At 37.3% G+C, this 16,316-nt stretch overlaps 1 protein-coding gene across 1 annotated transcript in view; it reads left to right on the top strand.

Annotated features, from left to right (window-relative positions):
- LOC128535777 (ryanodine receptor 3) overlaps positions 1–16,316 on the top strand; it is a 196,135-nt gene that overhangs the window by 43,214 nt on the left and 136,605 nt on the right. The window contains 5 exon segments of the mRNA XM_053509826.1: positions 9,929–10,030; positions 10,778–10,792; positions 13,002–13,076; positions 14,494–14,572; positions 15,262–15,374. Of these exon segments, the coding sequence (XP_053365801.1) occupies positions 9,929–10,030; positions 10,778–10,792; positions 13,002–13,076; positions 14,494–14,572; positions 15,262–15,374 (384 nt within the window).

Genomic DNA, 16,316 nt, shown 5'->3' with positions numbered 1-16,316 from the left:
ATTATAACCTGCATTAACTTTCTTATCAATTTGTGCTACTGTACCTTAGCACTTCTATGGGATTGGACAAGATTGGCTAGACCTCATTACCCATGTTCATTAGTAAGTCCATGCCCTTATCACCAGTAGACAGATTGGCCTACCTTGGACCACTTTTGGTGGCAACTAACCACTGCATATTGGGAACACCCTATGAAAGCTGTCATTTTGGAGATACTCTGATCCAGTCGTCTAGCTATTAAAATATATTCTCCATGTTAAAAACACTTAGATCTTAATGCTTGCCCACTTTTCCTGCTTCCAACACATCAAGTTTAAGAACTGACTTGTAAAAATACTTGTAAATCCTGTCCATCGAAAGGTGCCATTGTTGCAAGATAATCACTTTTTTTTATTTTACTTATTAGTGAATTTCATCTTATGGCTGAATGGTGACTACTGTGAGAGCAAAGCAAGCAATAGTTGTATGACTTTGAATAGTGATGTACTGTAGTAAACAGGTGGCATTCTCATTGCACGTACCCTAGAGTGTGAGGGTTTAATAAAACAAAGTTAGCTAATTGTCAATATATCTTTAATTGTCATTCATCTTAAGCTTCTATTATTATTATTATTTCCTTACATTTCAAAGACTCACTGGTATTATTAGACTTATCGAACTGCAACTACTTGGAACTGAGGAATTGAGTATACCTTGTCTCTATGAATGAGGAAGGAGCACTTGCGCGTTAGACAGTTTCAGAAGAGTTCCAAACTGATTTTTTAGGTCACTTTTAAAAACTCAACAAAAAGGCAAAAAAACAAACAAACAAGCAAACAAAAAGGAGCCATCACTTGCTCATGGCTTTTGCCTTATTCAAGATTTTCTCTCTTTGGGGCCACCGAGTGGCGCAGTGGTAACGCACTCGCCCTATCATCCGGAGATCGCGAGTTTGATTCCCGGGTGATGCTGTAACCTCTCGCAGCCGGAGGTCTAGAGAGAGCTGATTGGCTGAGCTGTCTCAGAGGGGAGGGATGAGCGGTATTAAGTGCCCACATAAATCACGGCTCTACAGCCATCTGTGACCTCATGCAAGCGGGAGGAGCGGATAGTGCTGTCCTCCGAGTGTGTTACTCCGCCCCCATTGTTCGTGAGCAAGCAATTCGAGACGGTCACATGATTCGGAGAAAACATGTGATAGTCTTCGACCCTCCTGACTGAGTGGTAGTAGTCTTAATGTGTGAGCCCCCTAGTGACGGGGAGGAATTAGACACTAGTAAATTAGGGAGAAAAAATGGGGAAAAATCCAAAAAAAAAAAAGATTTTCTCTCTTGCCTCCTTGTTCATAGACATCACTCACTGAAAGCACAGGGAAACACACAAATGGGCAATAAATCACAGGTGAGAATCATCACCCATTCCTTGACAGCTCTGCATGCCTCCTCTCTGTCTTCAGTCCCCCACTGCCATATTGAATAATTCACCACAACTTAATTAGCATAAATGGGTTAATGTGTCATAAGTTGTTTGCTTTTAGGAGTCTTTGATCTTTAGAGTTTTTGGCTGGTATTTTCTTGATTGTTCCTTTAACATTAATACTGACTGACAAGTTTACCTGACAAAAATAGGCTCTGTGACTTTATTTGAACTAAATAATTCAAATTTAATGGCTTGGGGTTGAAATTTTGGTTCCCAGAATGTACGCTTTTGTTGAGTCACTTAGACCCAGGAAAATAAAGTCTCTTGGCATACAATAAAAATAGGATTTTGAGCAATCAGTTATGCAGCATTTCACATAGTTTTAGTGCTCCTTAGTACTGTACAGTATACTGTATTATTCATTGTGCTTGGTGGCTGTTGCCTGCATTCATGGCATCATTATCCTAATAGTCCTAAGACTGTTGACAGCACAGAGTCATATGATTTTATTGTCATGTAAAAGTGAATTTTCTGTTTTAAGCATGTTTCTGTACTTGGCAAAAATATTTATAGTGCATCTCAAAAAATTTGAATCTTGTTAAAAAGTATTTTTTTCATTAAAAAAGGGAAACTCTTATAAGTTCCAGATTTATTACATGTAAAATGAAACTTATCAAACCTTTTTATTTATTTATTATGATGTCTCCCAGTTCATGAAAATTAAAAGTCCAGTATCTTAAAATATTAAGATTAAATAGCTTTTTATACAATATCATACACAAATGATACAAGATTCCTGAAACTCCTTCAAAACACAGTTATAAGCACATAGTTTTTTTCATATTACTTGATTTCCTGTCACTGAGTACATTTGTCTTTGTGTTATATCGGATTTTAGATTGTACAGTATACATTATGTGTTATGATATCATTTTTTTGTGTTTTTATGTTTTTCGCTGTTTCTTATGTCTTCTGTTCCAGAATCTTGCTTGTTTTTTTGTTTTTGTTTTTTTTATATAATGATTTTATAATGAGACCCTTTTTTTAAAATGTGGTTACGATTTACCCAAATTAACAATACACACCTATACCTGTATATCCTGCTTTCTTACCGCATGGCACAGTTAAACAACCAGTTAAGAATAATGCATTATGTTTTGTATAACTGAATAAAGTATATACAGTAAGTACAGTATATAAATAAGTTTTGCGACAAGATTTGATAGGATCATGCTCCAGTATATTCGTAGCAGCATACTAGTGAAGAAAGAGGACACTGTTATTTGTGTTCTATTTATCTTACTGCAGGTTCATGCCTCATGCTTTACCTCAAACTGTCAGCCTGCTGCTTTGACCTCTTTAGCATTCATGCCAAATCTTCTATCAGACTTTTCTTTCTTTTTGCAGCCACATGCAGTACTGAGTCACTTAGTGAAAACTTGACCTTTACATTCATGACAGTTCCTAAGCACAGATCACATACGTATGAATGGTCAAATTATTGGGCTGCATCTGGCGAAGAAAACAACTAAGAAGATTAGAAAAAAAAATCATGAATGGAGAATACTTCAACACTTGAACAAAGTTGTATGATGAAAATAAAAGCATTTTTTAATTCATTTTTTAAGCATTATTAATTCAAATTCTTCAACTTGCTAGGAAGCATAAAGATTGAACTGAAGCAATGAAAAAAGGTCATATGGTCTGATGAGTCCAGATTTGTAGAGAATGAAGGGATGCACTCATCATGCATAGTGCCCACTGTACAAGCCTCTGGAGGCAGTGTTATAGTATGATCTGGGGTTGCTTAAGTTCATAGTTCAATTTAGCTCATAAACGTTATGTGGCTATAAAATGAAGTCAACTGACTATCTTATTGTACTGAATGACCAGGTTATCACATTCAATTTTTTTCAATTCAATTAAATTTTTTTTGTATAGCGCTTTTAGCAATTTTCATTGCCGCAAAGCAGCTTTACATAGTCAAAAGAATTATTTAAGTTTGTATGAAATGTGAATTTGTATGAATCAAAATGGTCAGTTTGTCCCTGGTGAGCAAGCCGAGGGCGACAGTGGCAAGGAAAAACTCCCTGAGATGGTAATAGGAAGAAACCTTGAGAGGAACCAGACTCAACAGGGAACCCATCCTCATTTGGGTGAAACAGAAAGCAGTAAATGATCTGCATTTATACAGTGTGTAGGGTGGGAGGCAGTTCAGCTATAATAGCTGATGTTAATTGATGTTAATATGGAGTCCAGGTAGTTATTGAAGACCCAGGTAGACTTGTAAGAAGTTCCAGTCATGAACTATCGAACTGTCAAGTCCCCAGAGAAACAGTTGCCAACACCAGTCAAGGCCAGAACCATTTTCTAGGTAGAGAGAATCATTCCCAGACACCAGACGCATCCCAGAGAGACACACGGGGCATCCATGTGACGAGATCTTCAGCCAGAAGCGGGGCACCAGGATGGGTCAGACAGGTCCGGAGGGCAGAGGGAGTCTGGATCACTGGCAGCTCAGGAACGACATGTGTAGCTCGACAGAGAGAGAGAGAAAGAGTGAAAGGGGGGGACAGGAGGAGAGAGGAAAAAGAAAGAGGGGGGGAAAGAGAAGAAGAGGAGAGATGGCAGTTAGGTATGGTCATAGTCACACAATGTATAATGTGAATGTATATTAACTGTAGAGTGCAAGCAGAGACTCCGGCAGGACTAACTATGACAGCATAACTAAAAGGGAGAGCCAGAAGGAAACACAAACATGAGGGCTTCCTGAGATGTAAAGCAAACAATCACCTCACCGTCAGCAAACCTGAGTGATCAATGAGAGTGAGGAAGACAGCATCCAAACATACCAGTTCACCATAATACTCTACGTCCATGAGTCCCCCAGATCTGCTCCTTTACCTATGGCAAATCTATTTATAAAAATGCTTGGCTAAATAAATAGGTTTTTAGCCTGGACTTAAACACTGAGACTGTGTCTGAGTCCCTAACACTATTTGGAAGACTATTCCATAACTTTGGGGCTTTATAAGAAAAAGCTCTGCCCCCAGCTGTATTTTTCATAATACGCGGTACTGACAAGCAGCCTGCATCCTTTAATCGAAGTAGGCGTGGCGGATCGTAAGACACTAGCATTTCGCTCAGGTACTGCGGCGCGAGACCATTTAATGCTTTATATGTCAAGAGTAGTATTTTAAAATCAATGCGAAATTTCACAGGGAGCCAATGGAGTGAAGATAAAATAGGGGTGATGTGCTCATATCTTCTGGTTCTGGTGAGGACTCTCGCTGCTGCATTCTGGACTAGCTGAAGCTTATTTATGCATCTAGCTGAACAACCAGACAGTAAGGCATTACAATAGTCCAACCCAGAGGTGATAAAAGCATGAACTAGTTTTTCTGCGTAGTTTAGCGACAATAAATTTCTTATTCTGGCAATATTTCTGAGGTGAAAGAATGCTATCCTGGTAATATTATCTACATGTGCTTCAAATGAAAGGCTGGAATCAATAATCACACCAAGGTCTTTCACTGTTGCATTTGATGGAACAGAAAGGCCATCTAAAGTTACGGTGTGATCTAAAATTTTACTCCTAGCTGTATGCGGTCCTATGACTAGAACTTCTGTCTTATCCGGATTTAGCAGAAGGAAGTTAATTAGCATCCAATTTCTTATGTCCTGCACACATTGCTCAATTTTAGTAAGCTGTTTTTTCTCATCTGGTTTTGCTGAGACATATAACTGTGTATCGTCAGCATAACAATGAAAACTAATACCATGCTTACGGATTATGTTGCCCAGAGGAAGCATGTAAAGGGAAAAAAGCAGTGGACCTAAAACTGAACCCTGCGGAACGCCAAACTCCACTAGAGAACATGCAGAATAATCACCATTTAAGTCTACATACTGATAATGATGGGTCAGATAGGATCTGAGCCAGGAGAGGGCTGTACCCTTAATTCCCACTACATTTTCTAATCTGTGAAGAAGAATAGCGTGATCAACAGTGTCAAAAGCTGCACTGAGGTCAAGTAATACAAGCATAGTTACACAACCCTGATCAGAGGCCAATAGAATGTCGTTTACTACTTTAACGAGCGCTGTCTCTGTACTGTGATGAGGCCTAAATCCTGACTGATACAGTTCATGTATGCCATTTCTATGTAGATATGAGCATAGCTGCTCCGCTACTATTTTTTCCAGGATCTTAGAGATAAAGGGGAGGTTTGATATTGGTCTGTAACTGGACAGCTGACAGGGGTCGAGGTCAGGTTTCTTAATTATTGGTTTGATAACTGCTAATTTAAAAGATTTTGGAACATATCCAATGCTGAGTGAAGAATTAATTATTCTCAACAGGGGTTCTATTATTGCTTGTACTATCTGTTTAAGAAAATGTGTCGGTACAGGATCTAATATACAGGTTGATGAATTTGAAGAAGAGATGAGTGAAATTAGTTCATTCTCTTCAAGGGGAGTAAAGTATTCTAGGTTCTGGTCTGACATGGCTAGATTAACATCTGCATCAATTACATTGTTCGGTTTCAAAACCTCAATTTTATGCCTAATATTTACAATTTTATTATTAAAAAAGTTCATAAAGTCCTCACTATTGCATGATGTTGTTGTGGAGATTTCTGCAGTGGTCTTATTTCTGGTTAATTTGGCTACAGCATTAAATAAGAATCTACGATTATTTTTGTTATTTTCTATAAGAGTGGAGAGATATGTTGATCTAGCTACACTAAGAGCTTTTCTATAGTTCAGGATGCTCTCCTTCCATGCTATTTGAAATACTAGTAATTTAGTTTGATGCCATTTACGTTTTAATTTCCGAGCGGTCTGTTTTAGAGTGCGCGTGTGATCGTTATACCAGGGAGCAAGTTTTTTATCTCTAATAATTTTTCTTTTGACTGGAGCTACATTATCTAGGGTATAGCGAAATGTCGACTCTAAATATTCAGTCGCCTGATCGAGTTCTGTGGGGTCAGACGGTGATCTAATCGAAGTTGGGAACTCTGGGAGATTACTGATAAAACTCTGTTTGGTAGTTGATGTGAATGTACGTTTCATACGGTAGCGCGGCGCTGTGCGTACATTATTATTGTGACACACTTGAATTGAGACAAGATAGTGATCTGAGATAACTTCAGATAGTGGTATTGTGAATAAATTTCTTATACTTAATCCGAATAATATTATTAATTCTAAAGTGTGACCTGCTTTATGAGTGGGTCCTACTACACACTGATTTACTCCTACCGAGTCCAGTATAGACATAAATGCAGTTCTCAGAGGGTCTTCTGGGTTTTCAAAATGAATATTAAAATCTCCAGCAATTAACATTTTGTCTACAGAAACGACTAGGTTTGAGAGGAAATCTGCAAATTCACTAAGAAATTCAGAGTACGGCCCTGGAGGTCTGTAAATGACAATTAGCGGGATCGACTGAGCTGACTTAATATAGTTAAATACACTTATGTTACTATAAAGAATTTCAAATGAATTAAATTTGTGTCCGTGTTTTTGTACAATAGTCAAATTATCATTGTGAATAACTGCGACGCCTCCTCCTCTACCAGTTAACCGAGGCTGGTGTATGTAGCTGTATCCAGGAGGACTAGCTTCATTTAGAGCTACATACTCGTCCTGTTTAATCCAGGTTTCTGTTAAACAGAGTATATCAAACTCCTGATCTGTGATAATTTCATTAACTATAAATGCTTTAGATGCGAGGGATCTAATATTTAACATCTGTGCTGTTTTTCTTCCCCAATGGCACAGACATGGTCCAAGTACTCTAATTGTGAAAGTTTGGTTCTGGGAGCATGAGGAATCATTTTTACACCTGAACTGGTCACTACATTTTGCGCTATTATCAAAGCTAAATGTGATTCAATCAAATCTTAGAATGTGCAGCTTTCACTTTAAAATATCAGCACCGTTACCTTCTTGATTCTGGGGCTGAATCACAAGTAGTGTTTAATGGAAAGATCCCAAAAGTGCGTATGGAGACTGTACATGGCACTGTCACACACCAAGTATGGCCCTTGATCACGGGTTGGAGAGATATTTGGAGTTCGGCCTTTAGCTCGTTGTATTTTTAACCATAAATAAGATCACATACAGTTCAAAGGCTTTTCGGAATTACTTACAGTCAATTATTAGATGGTTAAATTTTACAATTCTGACCGTGGTAATTGGCAGGTAGCTGTTCACTCCTCAGTATGGCGGACCATACAGACCTACTTTCATCCATGCTGTGACCGACTTTTAGTTTTAAGTAACGGTTATTAGAACACCTGGGATGCTACCCTCTATTATCACCACTCCTGTAATGTCTCTCATTCAATTAGATTGCTTGGTCAGAACTATCTGTTGTAGAATATACAAAATACATAACTTATATGTACATGATATTGCAAACATCAATATTGTGTGTTACATATGGAAATTAAGTTGTAACTGTACAATACTTTATTTGGAGATGGGAAGTAGGGAAGTACAGTATCAGCATAGGTTAGTGATTTTTCTGTAGCAGACAGAAGCCGATCCTGGCTCATTTGGAAAACTGGATTCTGTTTTGACTGCCAGAAGGGAAGGATTTGAAAAAAGGTTGTGTCTAGGGTGGGAGGTTGTGTCTAGGGTGTGCTTATTGGTTCTCGTACAGTACAAGTAGTGAAATGCTGGCAGGACTATACAGAGGCAGGGGAGCACCAATAATCTTCTGTTCTTACTGTTTGCTATAAGGCATGCTCTTGTGAACACTTTTCACAACACGCTTGGGTTATGTCTATAAGGATTTGCTGATGCAGTATATTTCCTTGACATCATTATACTGTACATAAGCATAATTAGAGGCACCTTACATTACTTTAAAGGTAAACACAGGCAGGGGAAACATTTTATGAATTAAATACTTTAATGAATAAATCATGCACAGTCAACACAACAAGGAATCATAAACAACAAAAACTTGCCTTATGCTTATTAATATTATGTTCATGTACAAAACAAAACTATAAAGTGATGTTTCCTAATTGTACCACAATGCACTCCCCTATAAATACTAGCAACTGAGTAATTTATTATACGGTAGGGATACAACAGTACATAATGATACTATCTTTATATAGATTTTGGTGCTCCAAATATTTGTATTTGTATTTAGATTTAAATGTAAATTAAATGCAACCCTTGCCACTACGGCATTAGAAACAATGGATGAAAAAGGAGAAATTCTAGCATTATCACAACTACTTATTACAACTTTTGTATGTTCTATTTCTATTTGCTAGGGAGCATAAACACACATAGGACTTTAAAGTAATGGATAAAGTTCATGTGGTGCGATGAGTTCAGATTGACCCTCGTCCAGAGTGATGGGCTTGTCAGGGTAAGAAGGAAGGTGCATGAAGCGAGAGACTCTAGAGACAGTTTTATGCTTCAGTTGCTCAGTTCTAGACTCAGCAACGTTATGTGGCAATAAAATGAAGTCAGCTGATGACCTGAATGTACTAAATAACCATCAATGGAGTTTTTCTTCCCTGATGACACAGATATTTTGCTCAAGTTGGGAAATTGTCATTCTGGGAGCATCAGGAATCATTTTCACACATGTACTGGCCACCACATTGTGTGCTGTAATCATAGCCGACGATGACTAAATGAAAGCTCGGAATGTTTTTTTTTTTGTCCATGAAGTGTTGTTTAAACTAAGGATGAAAGATTTCATTAAGATCTTTCTTCGTCTCATATAACTTATGTATGACTACTCGCACATAACTGGACGTGTACCGCTGGGGGCAACCATGACATAACCCTATACCCCTCAGGTAACTCAGCCACAGTGTATTTCACATAGTCTTGTATGCTCAGACCTCTTAGAAATTTTTTTTTCTGTATAATGCACGTGGTATGCAGTTATTGACTACCTCCCAAAAAAGGTCTTCTTTCTATTGGTACAGCAGCCTGACCGCAAAGGTAAATCACTCTTTAACATAAATTATTAAGTATTTTAACATCTCTCATGTATGAGTATATTTCCAATATAAGGATCATTCACTAAAGAACTTGAGGCATGGTGTGCAACCTCATTCAAATTGAATTAAAAAGAATACCTAAATAGCTGGATTATTATAAATTATAGTGTTTCCATGGTGAACTGTGATTTAAGGTATTTTTAAAATAATCAAAACATCTTTATGTCGCCTTCTTCTCCATCTAGCATAAAAGACAAATTACTAAATAATAGTAATGATAATAATAATTATTATAATAAATTGGTCATAAAATGTTGGTGTCTATTTCTTAATGATAAATGATAACATACATTCATTAAGTAACAGTTTTTTTTCTGCATTGACCTGTCTTGCCTTCTTGCTCTCTTATGGATTTATGGTGCCGTCATAAAGCATAAATCTTCCTGAAGAAAGAATTTTTAGAGTTAAAAGAAGTGACCGCTTCTTTCTCTCTCTCTCTCGCTCTCTCTCTCTCTCTCTCTCTCTCTCTCTCTCTCTCTCTCAGTATGTCCCTCCAGATCTATGCATCTGTAACTTTGTGCTGGAGCAGTCACTGTCTGTTCGGGCACTGCAGGAGATGCTGGCCAAAACTGGGGAAAATAATGAAGTGAGTATTGTACCAAATTATTTGCTGTTTTATCTGTTTTATTATTTTATTATTATTTGCTGTTTTATAATGTTTTATCTGGTCTCATGAAAGTTCACGTCAGTGGTGATTATTTATTTTTGTTCACAAATGTCTATTTTAAATCCACAACAGCCATGACAAAACCATATATTAAATAGCACTAGGTTAAGGTGTTGGACTACTGATCGAAAGGTCCCAGGTTCAAGCCAAGCTACCCCTCTTGGACACTTAAGCAAGGCTTAAGCAACTTATGCAACTCTCAACTGCTCATACAGTATGTGTAATAAGATAAATGGAAGATGCTCTGAATAAGGGCGTTTGCCAAATGCCATAAATGTAAATGAAAATATAAAATACCTTTTGTGTACTGGAAATTAAATTGTTGCAACTGCGGTATATTAAACTAAATGAAAAACAATTAAGATAACCTCTAAAGGGAATGAAAAAAAAGGAGAGGGAGTACATTTATTATAATTATTTTTGTTGTTACTATAAAAGATTTTTATACACTCAAGATCTCCTGACATGAGTTTTTTCCAGAAATGCCGTTTTAATAAACATTTTATGGGACTTAAATGGGCCCTTTATAATCCATTACTTTCTTTCTTTCTTTTTGTTATTTAGCTGAGTTGTGTATTGCTGATTATTTCCTCATACTCTGCAGCTCCTGTTAAATGAGGGCAAAAACAAGGAAAAAGTTTACATATACATTTTTTTTAACAACAGCAGCTTAAAATGAAAGTGTCTGGTTTCATTTTCCCTACATCTTCAATCCTTATGTCAGCTACCACCTACTTAGTAAGGTGGAACAACACAATAATACCTGTCAGTATAAAAGTTGATTTAATTTTTGCATAACTGCACTTGGATAAAATTGAACTTTATGTTTCTGAAGATTTTTTCAGTTTTCATATCAACTCAAACCAGGCAACAACATATATAATGTTTCCTACCTGCAAGGCGCTTTTCCAATGTGCGTAGATATAAACCCATCGCCCCAAATGGTGCTGTCGAAACTGATGACGTTTGGCCACATGGGCATGTGGGCAGCAATATTTCCTGTTATTGGCTTTTGTGCCAATCTGAGGGCAGGCTTTCTTACAGAGAAACTCTGTCTGATCCAAATGATGGCAAAACTCTGGACAGCCAGAGGTTCAGAAGATTTGAACAATTATCGATGATTTCTTTTCTGTTTTCTTTCTAAAGCTTTACAACTGATTGGGCACTCAGAACCATTACACCATGTAAATATTTTTATCATAGTGCTGCAGCACCAATATCAACGAATTCGAATTCTGAGATTAAATATTATGGATAATATTCTAGGTAGTTACAGTATAGGTATGTAGTTAATATAATTAAAAATACCTATATTATTTAGTGTAAGGTCTTTCACTCAGGGCGCACTACAGACAGAGTGCGCCGATGAGGCGAGGTCTTATGGGTTCATTTTATTAGGAAGTGTAGATTTATTAGGAGGGCCTTCACGCAGCATGCTTTTTCTTTTTTGTGGTTGTGTTGCAATGGCTGGGTCCAAATGAAATTGAAAGTGCCAGGGCAGTTTGTGCCATCCTTCAGCCGCTGGCCCTTGGCAGGCACTCAAAATGTCCCTGGGACACATTGACTTGCCCCACTCACATGCCACTATGGTGCCAGTAAGGTGGTTAAGTAGACTTACAAAGACAGCAGCTCCTCTTTAAGTGTAGTATGATGGTGGCAGATGCATTGTTTTAAGGTATTAAACTCAGCACTGTTGATCTCATGGGCTTTATAACAGTCTCTATAATATATACAATGATGTGAAAGACACCAACAGATTTAGACACAGAGTTATTGGCAGATGTCGATGAGAAGAGATAGTGGTCCATTTTGGTGAGCCTTTGCCCATTGTAAAATGCTTATTGTCTAAAAGAAGTGGAATCTTGTGTTGTTTTCAGCTGTTGGAGCCCATTCAATTTCAGGTTCAACAAAGAGTGGTTATTTAAGCTGATATAGAATTGGAGGTTAATTCAAACATGTTCCGGCGACAAGGTCATGGACGGCCGAGACCCACTGATGAGCATGGGAAGTAAAGGCTGGCCTGTGCATTTTGACCCAATACTGTAGCTTAAATTGATAAAATGGAACGTGGGTCTGAATTTGGGTATGACCCCTTCCTGTTCCAACATAATTGCGTGCCTAAACGTGACAGGCGAAACGGCAGGCTAATGTTTGCACAAAAGGGGCAATCAAATGAGGCGTGGCTAAGCCCGCAACCACATCCGATTGGATCAATCACCCATAGGACGGATTGACAGTAAAGGGTTTAAACCCCAGGGTCCGAGCACATCGTCATGTCAGGAAGACTGCAACGCAAGTAAACAAACAAAGCTTCATAAAGTTTACATTATAAATTTTAACTCAAGTGTAAAGATAAATTTAACCCGAATCCTTAAAGATTTGAGTCACCTCTGAACCAGAGCTGAAACCCTACATGCGCTTCTGGTAGAATGGTCAAAAATTCCCATATACAGTACACTCTCCCGAACCATGTGGAAAGCCTTCCCAGAATAGTTAAAGCTGTAATACTTGCAAAGGGCGGGGCCAACATCATAATAAGCCCTGTGAATTAAGAATTGGATGTTACTCAAGTTCATATGCATGTGAAGGCAGACGGGAGCGGATACTTTTGGTAATGTACTGTATTGTAACTGTACCTATATGAGTTTCTTCATTGCAGTGCTGCCAAATTATTGGATTCGATAATTGCATAAATTATCAGCTGTACATGTGTTTCTGATAAAATGGTTAGTAAGTGCAAACACAAATACATGGTACATAATCTTTGAATGAAAAAAAGAAATCAGTGTGTTAGAGAATGAAAAACAGAAAAGTCTCCTGAGATGAAACCACTGCTTTCATTGTTAAGTTATTCTTAGTGATGTCTTAAAGCCTGCTCGAATCCACACAGGCAGCCCATGGAGGTGGACACAGAACCCTTCTGTACGGACATGCTATCCTCCTGCGGCACTCCTTCAGTAGAATGGTGAGGAACGTCTCTGTATATATTTAAAACCAGAAGTCAGTTTGTTAGGTTTACTTTTAGGTATGGTTGTTGCAGATACTGCCTTGTTTTGAAAGAAAGGGTGATGGTGTGTTTAGCACTGTGTATTCTTACATCCACTTCATAGTCAACCAAATATACACTATCGCGCAATAGTTTGAGATCACTTTTCGGTTTTTATTTAGTGATTTATTTTCTACATTACTGGGGAATTCAGAACTATAAAATAACACATACTGTATACAATGTAGAAATAAATGAAAATCAGGAACGACCATGAAGAACCACACACAGACTGCTCTTCCAAAATAGGGTGTTTATACTGTATATGTACGGTATTGCTCAAAAGTTTGGGATCACTAGCAAATTCAAATTCAAATTTTATTTGTGTGTAAAGCAGTGAAATGCTCACCGACTGTTTCTGACCTTGAAAAGGAAGAAGGAAGGAAGTAAGGAGGCTAAATGCTAATTGGAAAGAATAAAAAATATAATATATAAAATCTATAGTTTTGTTATAATAAAATAAAACAAAGTATAACAGAAATATGTAAAGCACTGTGGAAGCTCGTATTGCGAGTAACCCGGTTTGCGGGCGTTTCACAAGACAAGCAAATGAAAAAAAAAAAATTTTTATAAACAAGCGTGTCTTGATATACAAGTAATAAAATATCGTGTTTCATGTGGCATACATGCTTATTGTTTTGACGCTGAGAGTCACGTGATCACAACTGAGCCAATGGTCAATGAAGGTGTGTGTGCTTGCGCAGCGGGATGTGTGTGTGCTCACGCAGGGGGATAATTTTTTTAATATATTTTGAGTTTACATTATTACTTATGGGGAAAATTTGCTTTGATATCTGAGTGTTTTGATATACAAGCCCACTTCTGGAATAAATTATGCTTGCAAAAAAGATTGTAAGAATGTAAAAAAATTAAGCATATAAAAAAGTAAGGCATATAAATAAACTGTATTAGGTACATGGAATGTGTAATGTGCAGGTAACAGTGGTGAAATGTATCACAAAAATCAATTGATAAAAATCAAACCTTTCAGTTCCTTACTTTTGAGGGTAGCAGGGACATCCAGGTGTCAAAATGAGGCTGAGGGTTCCCATGAATCATCATGCATTTCAGAGTTCTATACTAATGTTCTTGTTATTATTATTTATATTAGTGTGGAAACAGTATGGTAAGGATGGTAAGATATACATTTTGTTGACTATGATGTGTGTAATAAAATGGATGTAAGAATACACAGTGCTTAAACATACCACTATCCCCCTTTTTACCAAAACAAGGCAGTATCTTACCTACTTTACCTGCCCACAGCGTTCCTTGATGAATCTCTATTTATGTTTTTAACAACAAATGGGTTATTTTTATTATTTTTTTATTGCAGTATCTGACATGTTTAAAGACATCCAGGTCACTGACAGATAAGTTGTCTTTTGATGTCGGGCTTCAGGAGGACTCAACAGGCAAGGATTTACTGATTAGTTACTTTTTTTGTCCTATATTATGCAAGCCACATTTTTAATTATTAGTAGTATGTAATGCATAAAATGTATTATTAGATAATAAAAAGATCAAATCAAAGTAGACAACATTTTATGAACTTGAATGTTTGCTTAAGCTTTGACAGACATGACAGTTACTTATTGAACATTTAAACACGACTGGATACAATATGGGGGTTAGGTGCTGGGTTATGTATCAGGGTCAACATGTCCCCTTAATGATAGGAATGTTTTGACCTTGTGGGGACATTTAGCCGGTCGCCATAAGAGAAAAATACATTTTGGTCATGTTAAGGTTACGAGGTGTTGGTTAGGTTAATGTTAGCGTAAATAATATGTCATTTTACATTATTTCCATGTAATAATTGTATGCATGTGGTTAAGACAGTGGTGACTATTTGGTGTACAGTACAGTTGTCTGTTAATAAAATAATTGTCTGTGTTTTATCGGTTAGATCTTTTATATCTATTTAATTCTCAGTCTCTCCCCATAAATAAGCACATTAGCAACCTTTTCCAAAATCAAGTTGACATGATTTAGTTCTGACCACATAATGATGCTACAATAGGAGTTACTGTAAGAGTTGAATTTTGGTGTATGGATGGTCACTTACAAAGACAGGAAGACAGACATGTATATCTTTCTCCAGGTGAAGCTTGTTGGTGGACTATCCATCCTGCATCCAAGCAGAGATCAGAGGGGGAGAAGGTTCGCATCGGTGATGACCTCATTCTTGTCAGTGTATCATCAGAGCGTTATCTTGTAAGTAAACACTCTGTAACGTTTATACATAACTCAATCCAGGATTGCATAAGACTTGCTTCACTACATGAATTAGACTAGACTAGCGTTATTGTCCGTCATTGATGGGTAAAGGGTTTTTAGAAATAGTTAAAGAGTAAAGCTAAAAATTAGCTGATCAGCTTTAATCTAATCAGTAATATTATTATTTCTGGTTGAAGTCCATGTACATGTCTGCCTGTCTTTCTGTACAGCAAAACTCTCTGCCTAATTTACTAATAGAGAAAATAGAATTTTGTAAGTTTGACTTTCTTACTAAGTACTAAGTTGTACTTCTTTTTGGATTTGGGTGCCTTATAGGTGCATTACAGTCATCTCTGTGCTCTCCACATACAGTATGACCACTCTATGTATTTAATGTACCATGAACTATTTTGTTAATTGGCTCTATTGAATGACGAGTATATGCACGCCTACCTCGATGGAAAAGGCACTATATTTGTCCAAAAAAGCGCTGGTTGCTGTGACGTAATCTGTCAAAACTGCTCATAACATCCCTTCTACTAAACATTTTCTATTTCATTTATGGTGCAGGTTTAACTTTAGGTGAATACAGAAGAACTGACAAAGTTTCAATAAGTTCTGTTAAGCCAGTTTTGCAAAGACAAAATTGTCTGGACAGACATTCAAACATACAGACAGACAGATTCTGACACTGGTTATTGGTCCTCCAATGTATGAAACGGAAAGATATAATTGAAAGAGCAAGTTCTGACCAATGTACAGACAAACAGGATGGATCTATGCTTTGTTGTTTATGTCAAATTCTGACCCTACCGTCCGAATGTTACAAAAGAAATTGAGACTCATCAGACCAACATTTAAAAAATCTTCTATTATAAAATTTCGGTAAATTGTAGCCTCATTTTCCAGTACTTAACTGATGGGTGTGGCACCTGTTGC

The sequence above is a fragment of the Clarias gariepinus genome, chromosome 13 (assembly GCF_024256425.1).
Source record: "Clarias gariepinus isolate MV-2021 ecotype Netherlands chromosome 13, CGAR_prim_01v2, whole genome shotgun sequence".
In the NCBI taxonomy this organism is placed as follows: Eukaryota; Metazoa; Chordata; class Actinopteri; order Siluriformes; family Clariidae; genus Clarias; species Clarias gariepinus.
Note: the sequence above shows the minus strand (reverse complement) of the source record. Positions and strands in the feature narration are given on the sequence as shown.